Source organism: Rhamphochromis longiceps, linkage group LG15, assembly GCF_057381845.1.
Source record: "Rhamphochromis longiceps isolate RC_006_pf linkage group LG15, R_longiceps_female_GT1.1, whole genome shotgun sequence".
In the NCBI taxonomy this organism is placed as follows: Eukaryota; Metazoa; Chordata; class Actinopteri; order Cichliformes; family Cichlidae; genus Rhamphochromis; species Rhamphochromis longiceps.
The window spans coordinates 14,252,100-14,271,159 of record NC_140571.1 but is presented as its reverse complement, the minus strand read 5'-3'; the positions used below and the strand labels follow the sequence as shown (position 1 = coordinate 14,271,159).

The 19,060-nt window shown below is 40.7% G+C and overlaps 3 protein-coding genes across 5 annotated transcripts; all 3 read right to left on the bottom strand.

Annotated features, from left to right (window-relative positions):
* Positions 1-2,297: 2,297 nt before the first annotated feature.
* Positions 2,298-6,998, bottom strand: zpax1 (zona pellucida protein AX 1). The gene is made up of 20 exons (XM_085382696.1): positions 6,652-6,998; positions 6,484-6,579; positions 6,280-6,404; positions 5,977-6,120; positions 5,816-5,896; positions 5,576-5,740; positions 5,390-5,486; positions 5,100-5,317; positions 4,868-5,024; positions 4,584-4,792; positions 4,385-4,502; positions 4,118-4,317; positions 3,892-4,006; positions 3,652-3,821; positions 3,487-3,575; positions 3,251-3,381; positions 2,961-3,150; positions 2,676-2,811; positions 2,466-2,595; positions 2,298-2,390 (listed from the first exon to the last, which is right to left on the bottom strand). The coding sequence occupies exons 1-20, from the start codon at positions 6,710-6,712 to the stop codon at positions 2,323-2,325; spliced, it is 2,700 nt and encodes an 899-aa protein (XP_085238822.1). The 5' UTR covers positions 6,713-6,998; the 3' UTR covers positions 2,298-2,322.
* Positions 6,999-7,143: 145 nt separating this feature from the next.
* On the bottom strand, positions 7,144-9,735 carry ttc32 (tetratricopeptide repeat domain 32). The gene is made up of 3 exons (XM_085382697.1): positions 9,584-9,735; positions 9,208-9,374; positions 7,144-7,940 (listed from the first exon to the last, which is right to left on the bottom strand). The coding sequence occupies exons 1-3, from the start codon at positions 9,697-9,699 to the stop codon at positions 7,813-7,815; spliced, it is 411 nt and encodes a 136-aa protein (XP_085238823.1). The 5' UTR covers positions 9,700-9,735; the 3' UTR covers positions 7,144-7,812.
* A 3,941-nt stretch (positions 9,736-13,676) lies between these two features.
* Positions 13,677-18,814, bottom strand: matn3a (matrilin 3a). Of its 3 annotated transcripts, none has more exons than XM_085382934.1 (7): positions 18,586-18,814; positions 17,547-17,687; positions 16,484-17,059; positions 15,433-15,558; positions 15,003-15,100; positions 14,788-14,854; positions 13,677-14,690 (listed from the first exon to the last, which is right to left on the bottom strand). In XM_085382934.1, exons 1-6 carry the CDS (start codon positions 18,749-18,751, stop codon positions 14,798-14,800), a joined length of 1,164 nt encoding a protein of 387 aa, XP_085239060.1. In that variant the 5' UTR covers positions 18,752-18,814; the 3' UTR covers positions 13,677-14,690; positions 14,788-14,797. The 3 variants fall into 3 exon arrangements, with proteins under 3 accessions (XP_085239060.1, XP_085239059.1, XP_085239061.1); XM_085382933.1 differs by having other exon boundaries at positions 13,679-14,690; positions 17,547-17,984; XM_085382935.1 differs by lacking the exon at positions 17,547-17,687 and having other exon boundaries at positions 13,679-14,690.
* Positions 18,815-19,060: the final 246 nt, after the last annotated feature.

Here is a 19,060-nt window from a genome sequence, read left to right as displayed (position 1 = left end):
GCCGTCTGGCAGGAGGTTCAGGCTGCTGAGGTCCCAAACAAATAGACTCAAGGACAGCTTTTAGAACAGGGCAATAGCCCTGATCGATGCAAATAGCTGACCTGACTGGATACCTACCTGGACTTTTTTTGGGGGGGGGGGGGGGGTTAGGGTTAATAATAATAATAATAATATTTATATTTATAACAAGGTGCAATAATAATTAATGTGCAATAATAACAGTGTGCAATACACATACACTTCTTCTTCTTTTTTATTACTAAGTTATTATACTGTGTTGTGTTGTTTGTGTTGCGTTGTGATGTGTCGTATCGTGTCGTGTTGTGTTACATGTAGTGCCGACAAAGGACAGTTTTCCAATTTCATTGTACTATTGTACTATGTATGACTGTGCAATGACAATAAAGAGTTATCTTATCTTATCTTAAACACACAGAGCGAAGAACAAATACTCAGAGCATCATGGGATGCCCCCAGAAGCCCAGGTCATTAGCAGTGTAACTAATGGAGGATTCGGGGTCACCTGAACCCATCCTAACTATATGCTTTAAAAGAAAGTTTTAAACCCAATCTTAAAAGTAGAGAGAGCATTCCACAGAAGAGAAAAGCTGGAAAGCTGAAGGATCAATTAATAAGAGCTAATATGAGAGAAATATGCTCTCACAGAAGCATTTGGAATCAACCAAAGGCTTTTCTGTTAGTTTTTAGCCTTGTAATATCAATTACAGTAGTCCCGCCTACTGTCATAAATGTTTCTAATTTTAGAGATATTGCACAAATGCAAGAAAGCAGTCCTACATATTTGTTTGATATGCATGTTGAAGGACATATCTGGTTAAAGAAGATGCTTTCCGTCAGCACTCATTCATTATTATTTGTATTTGTATTCTATTTTTATCTTATTGTATATTTATTTTATTTTATTCTACTGTATATAGTATTTTATTTTATTCTATTCTGTACAGTTGTGTACTGTATTTATTCTTATTGTATTCTAATTTTTGCCTCATAACTTTTGCACTGTCCACTTCCTGCTGTGACAAAACAAATTTCCCACGTGTGGGACTAATAAAGGTTATCTTATCTTATCTCCATCTGCTCAAGCCACTTCTGTGCGGGGGCGTCTGAGCCGGTGTTGCTGTAAATGTGTCGTCTCCTTCTTCCCTGGAAGCACAAGATGGATGCTGACTCCACTTTCTGGCAGTCAGAGCAAGCAAAGTACTTTAGTTTGTCCATAAAAGTTTTGTCAAAGCAATTTATGGCTTTCCCTGTAGCCAGTGATTGTCCTTATTCCACATGCATTTTGAGTTGTGCTCTATACACTTACATTTCAATTAGAAGTTTATGGGTGAGGGTGTGATTTTATGGCGCATCTATACAAGACTACATAAATTAAAGGACTATGACAACATCTGATCTGTGGCAACCATAAGCTGCCTTTTGTGAAAACTGGATTATAAAAATGAAACCAATTTGATTTGCGGTGCAATTTTAACCCTTGACGAGTTGATTCTCAAATTAGTGAATATCAAGAGCAATTTTATTTCATTAAGATCTGATTAAAGACTTTTTACCCCTCCAAGCCACTTAAACTATAGGATTAAACAGAATTATCAAACCACAAAATTGTAGCTTAATTGCCATCATAATTTACAGGTGATTAGTTTAAAGTATAGAAGTTTGCACAGACAAATTAAAAGCTATGAAGGTGCACAAATGCATTGTCACTAAAATATGATTATGATGAGAAGCAATTCTGTTAGATGAACTTGCTCAACTACAGAAGTTCTGTAATATGCCATAGTAGCACAATTGAATACTTTGTTCTGCATTAACCACAGTCTGTACCATTTTCACAGTCACTAATCACTCAGCATTTACGAGCCATGGGAAACAGCAAGATGTCAGCTAGAAAGACGAAGTTGACTCAGCCACACTGGGTTGTGAATTGAGCACCCCATCCACAGAGTATTGCATTTATGAACAGTTACTACACCCTTTGGAAAGTTTTAGCAATGCTGTACAAGTAATTTAAGCCTAATGCTTCATGTGAAGCTCAGCCCATGACACTACACCATGCAGTTTACTTCACATTTCAATGCCCTTTTGTCTGAACACTGAGTTCAGACAAGTGCAATATGCAAATTCAAGCGGCATCGTTTTAATTCAACTGATACGTTTACATTTGAGGCCTTGTTATAGCCAGTTAAAGATGTCAGACCAGTTTAGAACTTGAGGCCTGCATCTACAACAGTCATGACCCAGCTTACAAATTGAAAAGCTTAGACACCATATAGCTTAAGATTTATTTTTATTGAAATATCAATTTGAAAGTAGGATGGGTCCAGAGGAGAGCTGCCATTGGTGGGTTGACTCTGTACTTCTTTGCTCTGCAAATGGGAAAGAAAAAGTCACCAACTGCACTTCAAGTTTGTCCCAGTCTTACTTACACCATTAACACTTACCCCTTTTAGCACCTTTGAGTCCTTGAAATTTAGTGCCCTTTGTGCCTGTGGGATGCACACACTGGCCTCTGCAGATGCCATCTGGTGGGCCATTTGTATTACAAATCACTGCATCACAGTGCACATAGATCTGTGGGGAGACTGGAAGGTTAAGCACACATTGATACAGTATTGCATTAGACAGCCCTATGACTAGATTGCCTGAATCACCTGATCTCTCAGAACTTCGTTGTTATTGGTGAAGGTGAACATCCTCATAGAGAAGCGTTTGACGTGGGATGGCATGGCAATATTATCCTTAACTGGATGGAAGACTGTCACATGGGTGTCATCGCGATTCTCACAACTAGTGAGAAGAATATATAATTTAAATGTACCATGAAGACTCATTTTCCAAGTGAATTAACCACCCACTCTAGACTATGGCAAAGTTAGCTGGACTACATAGTTGAAGTAGTGGAGATTTTCCACTTTGGCATTTACTTATGCCATCACCTGTTCACAATGATGTCCCATTGGGGTACAGATGTCCTGTCTTCTTGAAGAGTAGCCCAGCAGTTTTCCACGATGAGCTCCAACTGGGGGTCTGTTGACTGCATCAGCACCACCTCAAAAAACAGGGGGTCTCTCAGGTATTTCTTCAGTGGATAATCTTCAGCTTTGTAAAAGTGCTGATAAGCAGCATCTGGAAGAGAAGCTCAATTAGAACTCTAAGGCAGTGTATACACCTAAAGAGAACAGATGTCAAATTCTCCACCTTGTAGCAAACCGACTGTCAGACTTACCCTGGGCTTGCCTCATTTGCACCATTAGCAGCCCTGTCCCAATTTCTGCTCTAGGATCATCGCTCCTTGGTTTGTGACTGAATGCAACAGTTTGTGTTTTGTTGACCATGTAGTAGCAGTAGATGGTTTGCCTAAACAGGATGGGGGAGAAAAAAAAACAAAAAAAAACAAACCACCACATTTTAAACTTTGAATCAGCAGTTCATCAGGATAACTCACTGGTCAGGTCTACCTACCTGTACCCAGGTTCAGCAGGTGAGGTTTTTGCTGTCACCTTATGATACAGGCTGATCTCATTTTGATAAACCATGTAGTTGTCAAAGAACTTAAAACAAAAAACACAAGTTGATTAACACATTTCCCAAAAGGCACTTTCAACTGATAAAGGTCTGTAAACGTACTGTTCTACTTGTTCCACATGAATCTGCAGAGAAAGAAAAGTGGGCAAAGCGATCGTTGCTGAAAACTGGTCTACAAGACCGGTCCTTCAATGTTAGCTGACTCGGGACGAGACTGGGCACAGATTCCAGCTTCACAGCCACTGCTGTTATTGTTCCATTAGGATAGCATTCTGAAGAAAGTAGACATTATTATGATTGTGTTTGTTATTTTAATGAGTAGTTTAAGTGATCAAATCTTACTAGTTGTCATCAAGGGAAAGCTGCAGGCCAGGGAGAGGTCACCAAGCACCCACTGATTGTTTGGTTCCCAGAGCACGATGTCAAGTCTGGCTTGGATGGAAACTGAGGAAACCAGCTGCAAGAAAATGTTCAGAGCACATTTAATTCGGATCCTAAGGAGACTGGCATTTACAGGGCTTTTCCGGTCTGTGCTTGGAAGGTTTTCAAAGAGTCATGTTATATACACCTCAAAGTTTGAGTCTTGGGCATTGTAGGGCACTCTGAGGATCAAGTGTGTGCGGTTTTCCTGCAGCTTGTAGGCTTTAGCCAGGTCGGGGGTTAGCTGTCGCATTCCAACCGCGGTCTCAAAATTACGGTCTTGACTGCCATATGTCACCCTGACGTAAAAGTGCTTCTGATCACAGGTGCCAGTAAGTGCAGGCAGCACTGCAAGGGAAAGAAAAGTCAATCTGGAGTTCAAAGCTCAATGTGCAATTCTAGAAAAGAGTCTCACCAACATCCTGCAGAGACGCCTGCAGTGTCACCTCATGAGCAAAGGAAGTTCCATCAGGCAGGATGATCAGCCCAACGGTCAAAGGGAGAGAGTAGGTTGTAACCAAGGGTTCGGGATTCTTAAGGGGGGGAGAAAAAAAAAGTTATGTTGGCAGTTGGAATACAATCTTTAGTGCAATTTCCAATATTTGGCCACATACGGTCTTCAGGACAACATCGGCATTGAAGGACACTTGTAAAGAGAAGCCCTTTGTGCCATTGGTGTAGATGTGCTCCTGGACAATCAGGCCTCTGGCATTGCTCTCCTCCACAGTGAGAACACCAGTAACAAAGGTGATGTTCTTCAGCTCCACATCATGAAAGAAGCCCCCCAACATGACGCTAAACACACCGTCCTCTGGAACCGTATCTGAGGAACAAGCCACACGTTTAGGCTTTTTCTGCAGGCTCGACTTTCAGTTCTTTACTTTTAAGTGGGACTTACAATCTTCCACTTGGGGAGGTCTGGGCATCAGAGGCGTTGTAATGGGGAACAAAACCTTGTATTTTATATCATCTTGGGTCCCATCCGCCCTCCAGAGTACCTCGAGCATTGGCTCCACAGTGTAGGTGACATAGTACTGGTATTCTGGGGCATGACTCTGCAATTATTTATAGCATTTTAATAAAACGCACATACAAACACACAAGTCGCATGTTGAGGTAGATTTCCAGACCTTGTAGTAACCATCGGGTGAGCCCACTGGGATCTCGGCAACAATGTGAAAGTCTGTGGTGGATAGTGTGTACCCTCTCGCAGCCATCTGAGACCTATCCAGCCTCTGCCCATTGATGCCCATGTGCATCTCTACAATTCTGAATGTGCCGTCCATTAGAGGGGTCATGCGGCGAGGGACGTACCAAGAGATCACACTCTCAGTGAAGAGTACGCCCCCTAGAAGAGAGGAAGCAACTTCTTGACAATTCTACACTTTAATGCTTACTGTGAAGAAGGTTTGATGCTCACCTGTGGGACAAGCTGCTGCCAAGTTCACAATACCCAGACCACTTTCTGCCTTGTTGTAGACGCTCACCTTGAAGACTTCCATGGGGATTCCAGCCACCTTAAGGAAAAATAATTAAAAAAAATATATGGACTTTACGGTCAGTTTTAATTACCAGAAATAATTATCCATTATGAAGTAATCCTTACATCCTCTGAGAAGGTCTCTGGTGTATTGTAAGGGCTTCGCATAATCAGTCTGTTAGAGGTAGTCATTGCACTGTAGCCAGCTTGTTCAGCCTCCCTTGGCACCATTACCACTGGTTCAGGGGTGAAAAATGTCATCTTCCAGATACCATGTGATGCACCAGAGTCCTGCAGCAAAATGGAACATTTTGAGCCTTCATTGGATTGCATTTAGTAATTTTCTTAACTCTATAATCTAGGCACCTCAAGCAGATATGAGTCAACATTTTGATCCTGAGCCGGCCGCTTAGTTTGTGGATTAGCTTTCATCAAGTAGTTTGACACCTAGAAGACAAGACAAAGCTAATTGAAGAGTTTGAAGGGCATAAGTATTAAAGTAAACCTGGCAGTGTTACGTAACCCACTTCCATGTAGTTCCTGTCACAGAGAATCTCTTTAGGGGCCCAGCGAGTGTAGCTGCACGTTTGATTCACTTCATGAGTTACCACATCTGATGGCCTCTGGCTGTACATTTGGAGTTTCAAGCCAATTTTAAATGTTGCATCATCCTATAAGAGAAGTGTAAGCAGTTAGTTCCCCCTGAAAGTCTGTTCCTGATACACTATTACCTGTACTCATTTGCAAAATGGAAGGTTGGAGTAAAATCTAGGTGATATTTAAATTTGTAATGTTTGGAAAGAAAAAAGTTCCACCTCAGCTCAACATACCTTGTTGTCCACAAAGCAGCCCATCAGAGACATGTAGATTCTTGTGTTACCCCAGGGGTCAGACTCCATGCTGTACCCACACTGAGCAGCCAAGGTGGGTGTCAACAAGACACACTGGGTGCCATCTGGAGATGACATGCAAACATGAGGGATCTCTTCTCAAAGCAATGACACAGCCTGTTCCCAATTAGCCCTTTAACTCACTGATGGCTTCCACTACAAGCTGGTTCCCCACTGCTAAAGCCTCGTCCATTGACAGCCTCATTAGATTTCCTAAACAGTCTGCCTTTAAACCACTGCCTGTGAAAGAAGACGATGGTCAGGTAGTGTAGCCTCAATTTGATCTGGAGCAGTTTAACGAGTTAGTCTTACTTGACTGTGAAGCGAGCTTCGTATTTGGCCATGCTTGACCTAAAACAATTACTGCAGCCATCAAGTTCCATAATAAACTTGAAGAGGGAGAAAAAAAAAATGCACATTTTAGAAAAATTAGAGTAACTGTCAGAAAACTAAACAAGACTTAACTTAAACTTACATGTTTTTAAGCCGCCACATGTCGCAGTGTCAATGTAACCATGCAAAAACAAAAATTTACTGAAACCAACCACAACCAGAGCTTGGCATTGAAACCCCAAGCAAGACCTACCACCAACAAACCAGCTCTGACGCAAAAGAGCTGACTGCTTCATTCAGGCGTCAGCAGCTGTTTTATACAGCAGGTAATCACCTCTGCACAGGTGAAACGCATCAGTGATGCTTCCTGCCTCACTCACTGTGGGGAGGCTCCACTTATGATGCCTTTGCTTCTCGTAGGACATCACAAAATCTGTATTTGTGTGAATAAGCAAGCGCGAGACAGACATGTGTCATTAAAAAATTTATTGTCATTGATTTGTGATTCTATTTACATTTGTCTATATTATATTTATATTGTCTTCTGTGTATGTTTGTTGTTTCTATATTTGCTGACTTCCTTCCTTTAAAACCACATCACCTTGTATTAAAACTTAAGCTGTGTCTGAGCTTCAATTTAGGACACAAAGTGTGCTTTATGCAGCTGAGACATTCCTCATTATTATTTTATGTCAGCTTCTGATTAGGGTTCATTTAAAGTCACAAAGCCTCTCCTACAACCTTCAACAGGGGGCTTCAACATTTATCAAGCTTTCACCTGATGGGTCGATAAGTCTGCAGTGTCCAGTCTCAGTCTTATACGGCCCTTTATAAAGGGATATCAATTTTTAACTAACTGAGAGGAGCTTGAGTCGGTGTGAAAAAGGAATATTAATGCTCTTCTTAAAAAAAAAATCCATCATCTGTGACCCCTGATCCAGTGGGACGTCTGCTTCATCAGATCAATTATCCTCTGATTTTCAGCTCTGTCTTTCTTTGTGCAAATGATTTTATATTTAAAAACAAAAAAATGACAAGCGAATAAAAACAGTTGGACAATTAGTGATATTAAGTGCACTGGTGTACATTTTGTTATCAGCAGGATTAGAGGTTACACGTGACATGTAGGTTCAGAAGCTGTCAGTATCCCCTGTTTATCTTGTGCTCCTGGTCCAGAAGTGTCTGTTGAAGGCTCACTTTGGCATCTTCAAAATCCGGGTTGAGCTTTAATGCCTGCTGGAAATCACTCTTGGCATCGTCAAAAAAGCCTGTAAGATAATAAAAATTGTAAATACATATTAAATATAAGGGTATCTTTTATAATAAACTTCTAGGCTGGATTTTAAAGAGTCAGCAGTAAAAGCACAAGGGTTGTGCAAGTGCAAATACACAGCTCCATCTGGTGTCATAGAAAAGAAAGCACCAAACAGTTACAGGATAACAGTTGACGATTTCAGAAGCCTTTACTGTTTCTACTGTCTTGCATTTATTCTTATATACAATGTCTTTTGCCTTTGCTGTCTTTGTCCTTTCTTGTAATCATCTTTAGTTTTCAGTGGAGGTGCAGCCATCCACAGATCATCACATCTCTTTTTAAGCCACATTTTGTGACAATATGTTAAAATTTGTGTATACGTGTAAGTGTTCTGGCTGCCAGATTCTGAAAGAGTTTATGTTGTCCTACTAATGATTTGGATAATCCTACAAATAGAGCGTTATAGTAGTCTAACCTACTCGATATGAATGCACGGACCCATTTCTAAGAGTCAGTTTGAGATGATATTTTTCTAACTATTGATATATATTTAAACGTAGAAAGCACATTATGCTAATTAGCGATCGAAACTGAGATCAAAATGATAACATGGCTCCTGTCTTTTTCAAAGTGTTTCAGAGAAAAGGGTGATAAATAGGTAGGTACAGCTGTGTATCATATGCATAAAAGTGATAGGATATATAATGATCCTTCATGATAATACCAAGCAGGAGCATGTCAGAATAATGGACCAAGAACGGAGGAACCTCCGAGCTTTTATTTTTGCAGATCTAAATGTACTACCGGAAACACAAAACTCTCTGTGAGTCTTTGATAACAGCTGTTTCTGTGCTATGATTGGATCTAAAAACCTGACTTGTACTTGTATCATAAATACTGTCTAGCCAAAATAGTTTAAAACACCTTTTCAACGCAATTGGAAGGAGTAATGTCATTCTTCTAATAGACGTAGTGTCATCTGTGTTTCAGATGATGATTATGAGGAAACACAGGCAAGTCTGCTATAATGGAGATGTTCAACCTATATGTTGACCTCACACATATAAATACACAGTGTGTGCTTATATTTCTTTATATGGTATACAATGTTAGTGGACTGTTTTCAAATAGGACCTACAGAGGTTAATAAAAACGAAGCAGAGAAAAAGACATTTATTTTGAAGGTAATGGGCGGAAGCTGAGGTGGGGTTTTTTGGCTGTTGATGTGAACTGGCTTGCTGCTGCGAGCTGTCTGTCGCTTAATTGTTGCTTCTTCTTACCTAATCTATAATGAATTAGTCCTCTGTTGTAGAAAGGCACTTCAAACTGGCTGTCAGCTTGTGTCGCAGAGGTGTAGTCATCCACCGCTTCACGAAAGTCCACCCGGAGGTACTTTATCTGCCCGCGGTTGTTATAAGCAGTTGCTAAACTGCTTACTTCACATTCCCTGTTCAAATATAACACAGTTAAAACCCCCTTTTAAAATCATGGCTACAGTTAAATGTGAACATGAGAGAGAGGAAGGGAACTGAAATTAGCTAGCAGTTAGCGACAACGGGTCACAAAATTTAATGTGTAACAGAATGTGTCGTAACACCACCATGTTATAAACGACAACAGCTAGCCTTTAGCGTCTCCAGAATAAAATGACGATACCTGGACTGTAAGCAGGAAGAAATAAACTTTGTGTACAGCTCTTCTGCCATTTTAAAATTCTCCCTTTTAAACTCAGCGTGGGCGTTTTCGAGTATCTGGGAATTATTCTCCTCCATGTGTGCGAAAGGTTTTCTTGTTTTTCACCTGCGGATGTGACGTTGCACTACAAACTGTCCAATCATAGCGTGGTTCACATGTCGGCGTAGATCAGTGAGGGTTCATGGTACTAAACACGAATAAAGTTTTAAAACCTTTATTAGTAAGAAAAAATAAAATAAAAAATCGTTTTCATTGTTTTGAATACTACGAAGCACCATTCTCTATGCTCTTCCTCTTTCCCTCCTGCCTGGCAGCTCCTTATAAAGCCAACATCCTTCATCTAATCTCTATCTTCTATACATGTCCAAACCATCAACTTTGTCTGTCTTGTGCACTAATCATTGCTTTGGACGGTTGATCCAAGGTATAGAAACTCATTTACTTTCGCTGTCTCTACTCTATCATTCACAAACAGGTCTTCTGCTTGACTTTCATTCCTCTTCTTCTTCCCTACTCTCACTACAGATTTGACATCTACAAACAGCATTGTCCACAGAGACTCCTGCCTGACCTCATCTGTCAGCCTGTCCGTCACCACTTTCTGAAGCTTCTCAGAGCATCTCCCTCATGTAATACCACCCCCACCTTGAACCTGTCTGTCCTACTGCACACCCCACCACAGTCTCGCTGTCCTCATACATGTCCTGTACCACTCTGACATATTTATCTGTCACTCCTGAATTCCTCATCTAGTACCGCAGCTCATCTCTTGGCGCCCCATGACATGCTTTCTTTAGAGCGACAAAGCCACAGTGAAGCACCATCTCTGTATGTCTCCATCACATTCTCAAAGCAAACGTTGCATCCGTAGTGCTCTTTCACATTATGAAACCAGCTCACTGATTGTCACCTGTCCTCTTAACATACCTTTAATAATACTTTGCCATGTCTTCATGGTATGGCTCATGTATCCCTCTGTTGTTACTACAGCTCTACACATCATCCCTGTTCTTGAAAACTGGTCCCAGTACACCTTCCTCATTCCTCAGGCATCCGATCGCTCCCAATAATCGCATTAAACAACCTGTTAAAAATCCACTGGTGTGCCATCAGGACCACCTGCCTGTCCCCTTTCCATCCTCTTCATAGATGCCCTCACCCCCTCCTTACTAACCTTTCTCCATCTGTTCTCCTCTCTCTCCCATTTTCTTCATTTAGTTGTCGTAGAAATGCACCTTTCCTATATTATTTTCTTTGCTCATAATAACTACTAAACTACAGCTTTCTCTGTTTTTCTTGATTTTTCATGTGTACACACATTTGTGGAAGAGAGATTATCTTCTTATTGTTTTACTGTGCCTCTCAGGGGGCAAACTATCTACCTGCACCATCACCTAATAACAAGAAGGTCCTGGGTTTGAATCCACCAGCTGGCTGTGTGGAGTTTCCATGTTCTCTGTGTCTCCATGACTTCTCTACAGGAACTCTGGCTTTCTGTAGGTGTGAGTGGTTGTCTGTCTCTATGTATTAGCTCTGCGATAGATTTGAAATCTGTCCTGGATACACCCCGCCTCTTCCGTGATGTCAGCTGGGATAGACTCGAGCCCTAATGTGAACCTAAATTGGATATGTTGTGGAAAATGGATGGATGTTACAGAAGACAAAACACCATGTGAGTGAAAACCAAACTGTGCTTTCTTTTTCTAACAGCAGGTGTCAGACTCAACTTAGATTTGATTTAAAAAGTAAATGATGCAGTTAGTGCAAATAATATTGATTATATCTATAAAAAGCATCTGAGTAGGAAATCCAACAAGAGGCTTCATATCTTTAAAGACGTTTTTTTTTATATTTTAAAGAAAAAAACTGCTTATTAATCACCCCAAACACCAGTAACAAGACAATGGGAACTCTCACTGCAGTGAACAACAAGAAGGGAATTCTTTAAGGAAGAATGTCCAGGGTGAAGAAGTCAACTGTCCCGCTGAAAACAAATTACACCCTAAGAGCTAAAGGTCATTCAGAGGCTGTGCACTTCCCTTTTACAGCCCATTTATCTCCAGACTGTGTGGACGAGTTGAAACGGATCAAACAGAAACAGTTTGGACCAGAGGAAGGGCATGTAGGCCACTGTCTGTTGACACTACTGAGAAAACGGATATAATATACTAATTTTCACGTCAGTGTGACTGTAAATTATTACATGACAGGAATCCAAGAGGAAGAAGTTGGCTTTGCGGTTATGTGTTAAATTGTCACATTTTATTTAAGATTTAACCGTTTTATTTCGACGGCGATATCATGAAGAAAACATAATGTTCAGAAATCTCAGCACCGCCGAGTCTCATCACCCAAAATGTTGCTGTTTGCTGAGAGAATTAACACAAAACATCCAAGATCACTGTGAACTGACAGAACCAGGAAAGACACACCTTCAATAAGAGGGTCCTATTGAAGGTGAACTACAGCACAGAGTCACTCTGAAGGTAAAACATATGTGCCATTCGTACATATAGCTGTCTACACTTTTATGAGTATTTTGGCAGATTTTTAAATTAAGTAGAAATGAATGCAACCGTGGCAACAAACAACATAAAAATAAACCTTTCTGTGCGTGCATCATACAACACAAACATGATATAGAAATGTAGATTTAAAATAAATTGTCTGATGAAAAACGCTGACAATGTGGAGCTCGTGTGAAGTGCAACTGATGTAAAACTCTCAGTCTGCACTGTGATACATTCAGATACATCGATCGCAATTACAGAACAGACTGTTTATCATGAGATTTGGCTGTTACACAAGTCAAAGTCCATTTTTTATGTTATTGCTCTAATGACAAAACAGTTATTGTCTGGATTAGTGATTACAAGAGGCTGAGGCTGATCCATGAGGCTGATTTGATTTCTGGAGCCTGAGACAGATGGCAAATTTTTTCGGTCATGAAAATTATGGTCATTTTCACTTCTCTTCCTGTTTCCAGGTTTTATACTAAGCTGTTTAATATTTAGTGTGTAGATATGAGAGTGGCCTCACACTTCCCTTCCCAAAATAAAAACCTAGCAGGGAGTTCACTGCTTTGCACCTCTGACGAGCACATATGGTTACTTTAAACCATCCCCAGCTTAACACTTGTGAGAAACGGTAAACGGTTTATTATAAGGAGACACGAGAAAAGCATTTCAATGAGGACATGTGCAGCTGTTAAAGTAACAGAGTAATCAATGAATGTAAGCAGAGGATTCTGCTATTTAAACCTCCTGAAGAGACATCCGTTGTAGTGTCTTTTCCTTTTCTCGGTTGCATGTGAGTCCCATTCATCTTTTCCCCCCCCGAAACACTGGTGGGCTCACCTCTGTGTGCCTGTGTGTGTGTGTGTGTGTGTGTGTGTGTGTGTGTGTGTGTGTGTGTGTGTGTGGGGGGGGGGGGGGGGGGGGGTAACTATGAACTGAAATACCAAACAAACCAAAAACAGCTGTCTGCTTAAAGGAGGGAGGGAGAGGATCCAGAGCAGACCTGAGGTAAACGTTGGCATGTTGACTCACACAGACAGCGCAGACAGAGAAGCTCTGTTGTCTGTGCTGCAGAGTCATTCCAGAGGTGACACGGTAACCTCTGTCTGTTGTTTTTCTGGCACCAGCCAAAGCGTAAAAGATAGCAGGGTACAAAACCAGAAAGTTTTCAACTCAGAGCAGTCAGAGAAGTAAACTGTAGACTTTAATCCTGCTATATGTTATGTTACTATCAAAGATGTTTCTGAGTGAAAAAAAATAGAGGTTTAAAAACTAATTTCCCCCTGACCCCACACATCTTTACCGTTCTGTGAAGCCAAACAGTGTTACAGCGCACTGTAAACAGAAATGTTAGCGCTTTACCTTCATATTTGCCTTTCTAAGTTGACATAGAAATATGTGTATGCCATAAAAATGTACAGTTATGTAAGAGACTCTTTTGTATCTACATGTTTTCCCAAATACCTTCAAGTTTTTGAAGATAGATGTTCATTGAGAGGACTTGGAATGAATTTTAGAAGAGTTACAGAGACAGTTTGATACATTTAATTTTAATTTTGATTTTTAATCATTGAGCGCCAGGCTTCATTTACAGTAATCTTTTTGGGTAAGCAGTGAGCAGTGAGGCTTAAACAGACATGTTTAATTAAGATACCTGCTTTCAAAGAAATTCTGGGTTTTTTTGGTAACATTTGTGTTCATTTTCCTACATCTAGCATATTTCCTCCATACAGTAACATCTACAAAAGACTAAAACTAACATTAAAACCAATGAAACTAATCATTTCCAAACAATAAAAGCTTCGCTTAAACAAGGAAAAATACACTGAAAAGTAAATACAATTAAACTAAACTAAAAAAAATATTACAAAAACTGTAACAATTCTGGAATGCAGAGTTATAATCCTAAATATTTTCACAAAATAAATGCCATCTTTCAGTCAATCAGCTAGAATTTTACTACTTAAAGAATTTACTATAACGCTGTTACATCTTTAGATAGTAATTGTATTTTTTTAAATATGTATTTTATAGAGTGCATCATGTAATATTATTTCAAAAATAATACAACAACAAATGTACAAATATGAGATTAGATTTTAATGGAATCTTTTACTATATATATGGTATGATACATGTTTGTGTCACCACCTGATAAATGGGAAAATATTCATTATTCCGTATTTTTAGTTGAATTCAAGTTGCACATTTATTAAGGCTACGTGTAATTCAGCACCAGGCTAATATATACAATATTCATTTATACAAAATAGAAAAAAAAGATTAAAGAAATGTTAGATTACTATATATTTTAATATGCTCCTGGGGGTTTAGTTTAAGTAACATTTACAGTAGATTTGGGGGGGAAAAAATCATCAATAAAAAGTTAAAATAAAGTTTATTTGTAGACATTGTTGCTCAGCAGTCAGTAACCTGGGGGGTTGATTTGTGAGTCATTGCTTCTCTCAGTCTGTGGTTGAAGTTAGAGTGGATCGCAGGAAGTTCCTCCCCATGATGCAGTAGTCTGTGGGAGCAACAAAAGTCATCTGGCTCTGCGGAATATAAATAATCAGGAGGTCAGATTGCTCCCAGTGGGTGGGAACCTTTTACTACCAATCATGGAGGAAAAAGCCGCTGACTCTTACTTACGTGCAAAGTTTCAGGCACGGCCCACCGTGTTCTCAAGACGCTCTATTCTCCCAGTCACGTCAGCAAGTTTGAGGAGTCAAGGACTTTTTTTTTGACAATTATACAATGGAGCAATAACACCAGTAACAATAATAACACGAAGAAACCATCAGCTGTCAGCTGCAGAGACTGTTTATAATAAACTGTCATCCATCTGAAACAACAGACTGGATATGCTTGGCTGCGAGCTGTTGGATGGCTGCCTGCGTCTGCTTCTGGAAAGCCAGTCTAGCCTCGCATTTGCAGGGATCCTCCACCACCTCGACCTTCACCTCTTTGCCGGGAGAAAGCAAATTTCACATCAGGGTAACAGATCACGCAGAGAGTGAAAAAGCACACAGAGCACCACCCACGCCACTTTCCCCCACTAGACTGCTGATGGAGAACAAAACAAAGCTTAAATGAATGGAAGCTTTTTAAGGCAGAAAAGTACCAATTTCATGTAAACTGTCCAAAAAAAAAACCCATCTGCTACAGATTCAGGATTTTTGTAGTGTTATGAAGCCCTGATCAGAATCCAAGCTGGGTATCTACACGTCTTTAAACTGTTGAGGAGCATTAGTATGACACCAAAGAGCTGCAGGAATCCACACAGTATGATCTTACGTTTCAGGGAACATGTTTTCTTGTCCGCATTCAAGATATAACCTTTCCGGCACTTGCAGTAATACGAGGCGTTGCTGTTGACACAAATGTGTTCGCAGTCGTGTCCCATGGAGCAGGGGTCCACACCTAGAATAAGCCAGGATTAAGGGATGGCAGCATGGGTACAGTTTTTTGCGTGCAAGCAAGGTGGGTAGCTTGTGAAACGTAAGACTATGCTAAAAAAAGATAGAAGCTATTTTTTACTTCACATTTTGGAATTTTATGATTTTTTTTCTGTATGCACGAGTTAAAAAAGTATGACTGGAAACTTTTCGAAGATATTTGTAGTTGACCACACATGTGGCGGAAACACCTTCACCGCATCTGTGAACTGCTGTGTGTTGGACAACTGAGGTAACATAACAAAGCACATCAGTTTGGACAGTTAACGAACAGACGCACACAAATTCACACATATGGAGAAACAATACAGCAAAACATCCATTTCAAACCTTCAACATCTGTCTTTTAGTACACGAATGTAATTGAAGAGCAGTCACACAAGTTAGCAAACTGTTTTTGATAGTTGATCATTGTGTCTGATAAATTTACTTTGAAAATTCGATGTTTCTTATGTTTCAAAAAGAATAAAATCAGCTTATATGGATGGATTTCACTTATCATGTTATGTTCATCTGAATGCTTTCTAATCAGTTTTCCAAATGTTTAAAAGTTTTGTAGAGAGGTTTTACTCTACGTTTTAATTATTTTCAACACAGACTAAGGAAAAATTCAGAGAACCGGGACGCTTTGATTGCAAAAATAATCAATCTATGATCACCATATAAACGTTTCGCTTTTTAAAGAGAAGCTGACAGTCTTAAGACTTTCCGTGGGTTTAAATTGGCGACTACAAGCACGTTCTAGAGCCGACATCTGCAGTCCATACGGGGGCTGAGACCATCTGTTCTAATACTTTTTTCACATTTTTACCAATAACTGTCAATGACCCATAAAAGCCTCCCCCAGACTTAATGATGGAAAAAGGTCTTGCAGGCCGGCTTTGTCCTACCACACAGGGTCTCTCTGAACTTGGACGTGAGCTTCTCGATGACGCCGTAGGTCTCCACGTAGAAGACGTGGTCCTCCAGAGGGGTGCTGGCCATCAGCTGAAGGGATCGCATGTCTGCACGGTCCACCCCGACAGCGTAGATCTCGATACCCTTTCCCCGGGCTGCAGCAGACACTTCTTCCACCTGGTCTTGAGGTCTCCCGTCTGTCACGATGATGGCCACCTTGGAGATATTCCTAGAACGAGGCCGGGCTCCAGACTGCTCGGTGAAAGCTTCATTCGCTGCAGTTTTGATGGCGAGGCCGGTCATGGTGCCAGTCGCCAAAGGCTCAATGCGGGAGATGGCTTTCTTCAAGTCTAGTTTGCTAAAATAGTCTTTGAGCAGGAACTCTGTCTTGACCGTGCTGGCGTAGTTGACCACAGCCACCCTGGTGGAATCTGAGCCCACTTCAAGGGTGTCGACTATGTTGGCCAGAAAGATTTTAACCTTCTCAAACTCTCCTCGACGCACGCTGCGAGAGCTGTCAATGATGAAGACCAGGTCCAGGGAACGGCTTCTGCACTGAGAGTCTGTCTCTGTGATCAAACCATGGCAGGATTAAATCGATATAATACAAAAAAAATTCAGTTCGTTATTCAGACAAACATTTGTACTTTCTCTGAGGTCATTATGTAGTTATTCATCCACAAAAGAAGAAAGAATACTTTGGGATGCACTCAATGAAACAATTGAGCATCGCCGCGGTGGTTCCTCTAAAATGATATTGTATGCTATTTTACATACTATGCATCATTTCAGGGATTCAACAGTCCATCAGAGACATGCTTTATCCTTTCATGTCATTTTCCTGAATGAAAAGGATGCCCAACACATGAAAAATGGCATGTCAATGGCAGTTAGAATCCCTGCCAGTCCAGTTTTACACACATACATTAAACTAGATCATTTCTGGAGTGTTTACCTCTTTACATAAACATCACTGATGAAATGGAACTAAAATATCTGACCTGAAAAAAGAGCATTGGTTGGTTTGGAAAGCAAACCTAACTGGTAATATTCTACCTGTCGGCACAGGACTGACGGTGGTGATGAAGCCGCTTTGGGTACTGACCGGTAGCGTCACAGGAGTGGTGGTCTTCCCTGGCGGCACAGCGGTCACCGGTGGCACTGTACTCGCTGGCAGGGTTGGTAGAATTGCCGGTTCTGGTTCAGTTGGAGGGCGTACCACAGGTGAGGGGCAGAGACCTTTCACTTTGTAAGGGAACGGGTCTTTGATCCCATGTTGGGGATGACGAACCAGTGGTGGTGAGAGAGCTTTGTGTATGTGATGCATATGTGGGCCTTTGAATGTGTGGTGAAAAGGTGATATAGGGACTGGGGGTCTGTGGTAAGTCACTGGTGGAGATAGAGGAAAGGGGTGATACACTACCGGTGGAGGGATCCTTGGTGGCTGGTAGTGGTAGTGATACCTTTCTCTATACGTGTAGTCACTTCTGTGAACTACGAGGCCACCAGAAAGGAAAAGTGATGAGAACATTAGTAGGTTGGTAGAAGGTAAACAGGAAAGTTGTGTAAGTTGACATTGTGTAGTAAGTAAAACATACTGTGCAATAATCTCTTTTGTTTACTTTGGATCACAGACAAATTATTAGTATGTGCATTCAGCCATCCGGGCTGTTTCAGACAAGCCTCTACTATAGTCTGCACAGAGCTTGTGAAACCCCCAGCCAAGATCTGAGAATTCATGCAGGATGTGTTTGAGAAGAGTGTAAAATTTATTTGTTAGAATGAATTTTTATGAATGAAATATCTGTAATATTAAAAATGAATGATTTTTACTACAAAAAATGTGCATTAATCTTTTGTGGAAAAAAGCAAAATAATACTGCTAGAAAGGAGCGGTGGACAAAGTATGCTCACTCAAGTATCTTGTACTTTGTCAACTCCACTAAACTTGGGAGTCAAATTCTAGTTGCTCTGCTCTCTGATATTTTAAATGTCTTACATGTTTGTAAGCTGCTGTATTTCTTTTCCTAGCCTACCTATTCCACCACTGCTAGACTTTTGTGTAAAACCAGAATACTAAAAATTAAAGACTTACTTGCTGGATTCAGGGTCCTGAGCGGTGGGTGCCCATTATTTCTGGTTTGAGCGTAACTCTGAGCAGCCATTAGCTCGGGATCCCCTGCCATGAGGTGGTATGTGCCCTGTACATCAGACAGCAGGGGTGCAGCGCAGTACAGGACGATCCAGTGAAAAGCCTTCATCCTTTCAGTGTGCAGAGCGCCTTCTGTGGTCTGACCTCTCTGAACACTTTGTCTGTGAGGATCAGGGGGTCAAACCGCCACTGAGTAGGAGGAGACCTGAGTGAGACACGTCAAACTGTCTGCCCCAAAAAGGTGGGTCATGAACTTCAGGAGGTGTATAGAAGAGCCAAAAATGTTTCTTTGTTCTTACTTTTTCAATGTTTTGCAACAGTGCTGCAAATATGCAAATCTTGTTTTAGCATAATGAAAAACATTTGGGACAATAAAGTGGTAAATATGTGATTTTGTTGATCTAAACATGCTGTCTGA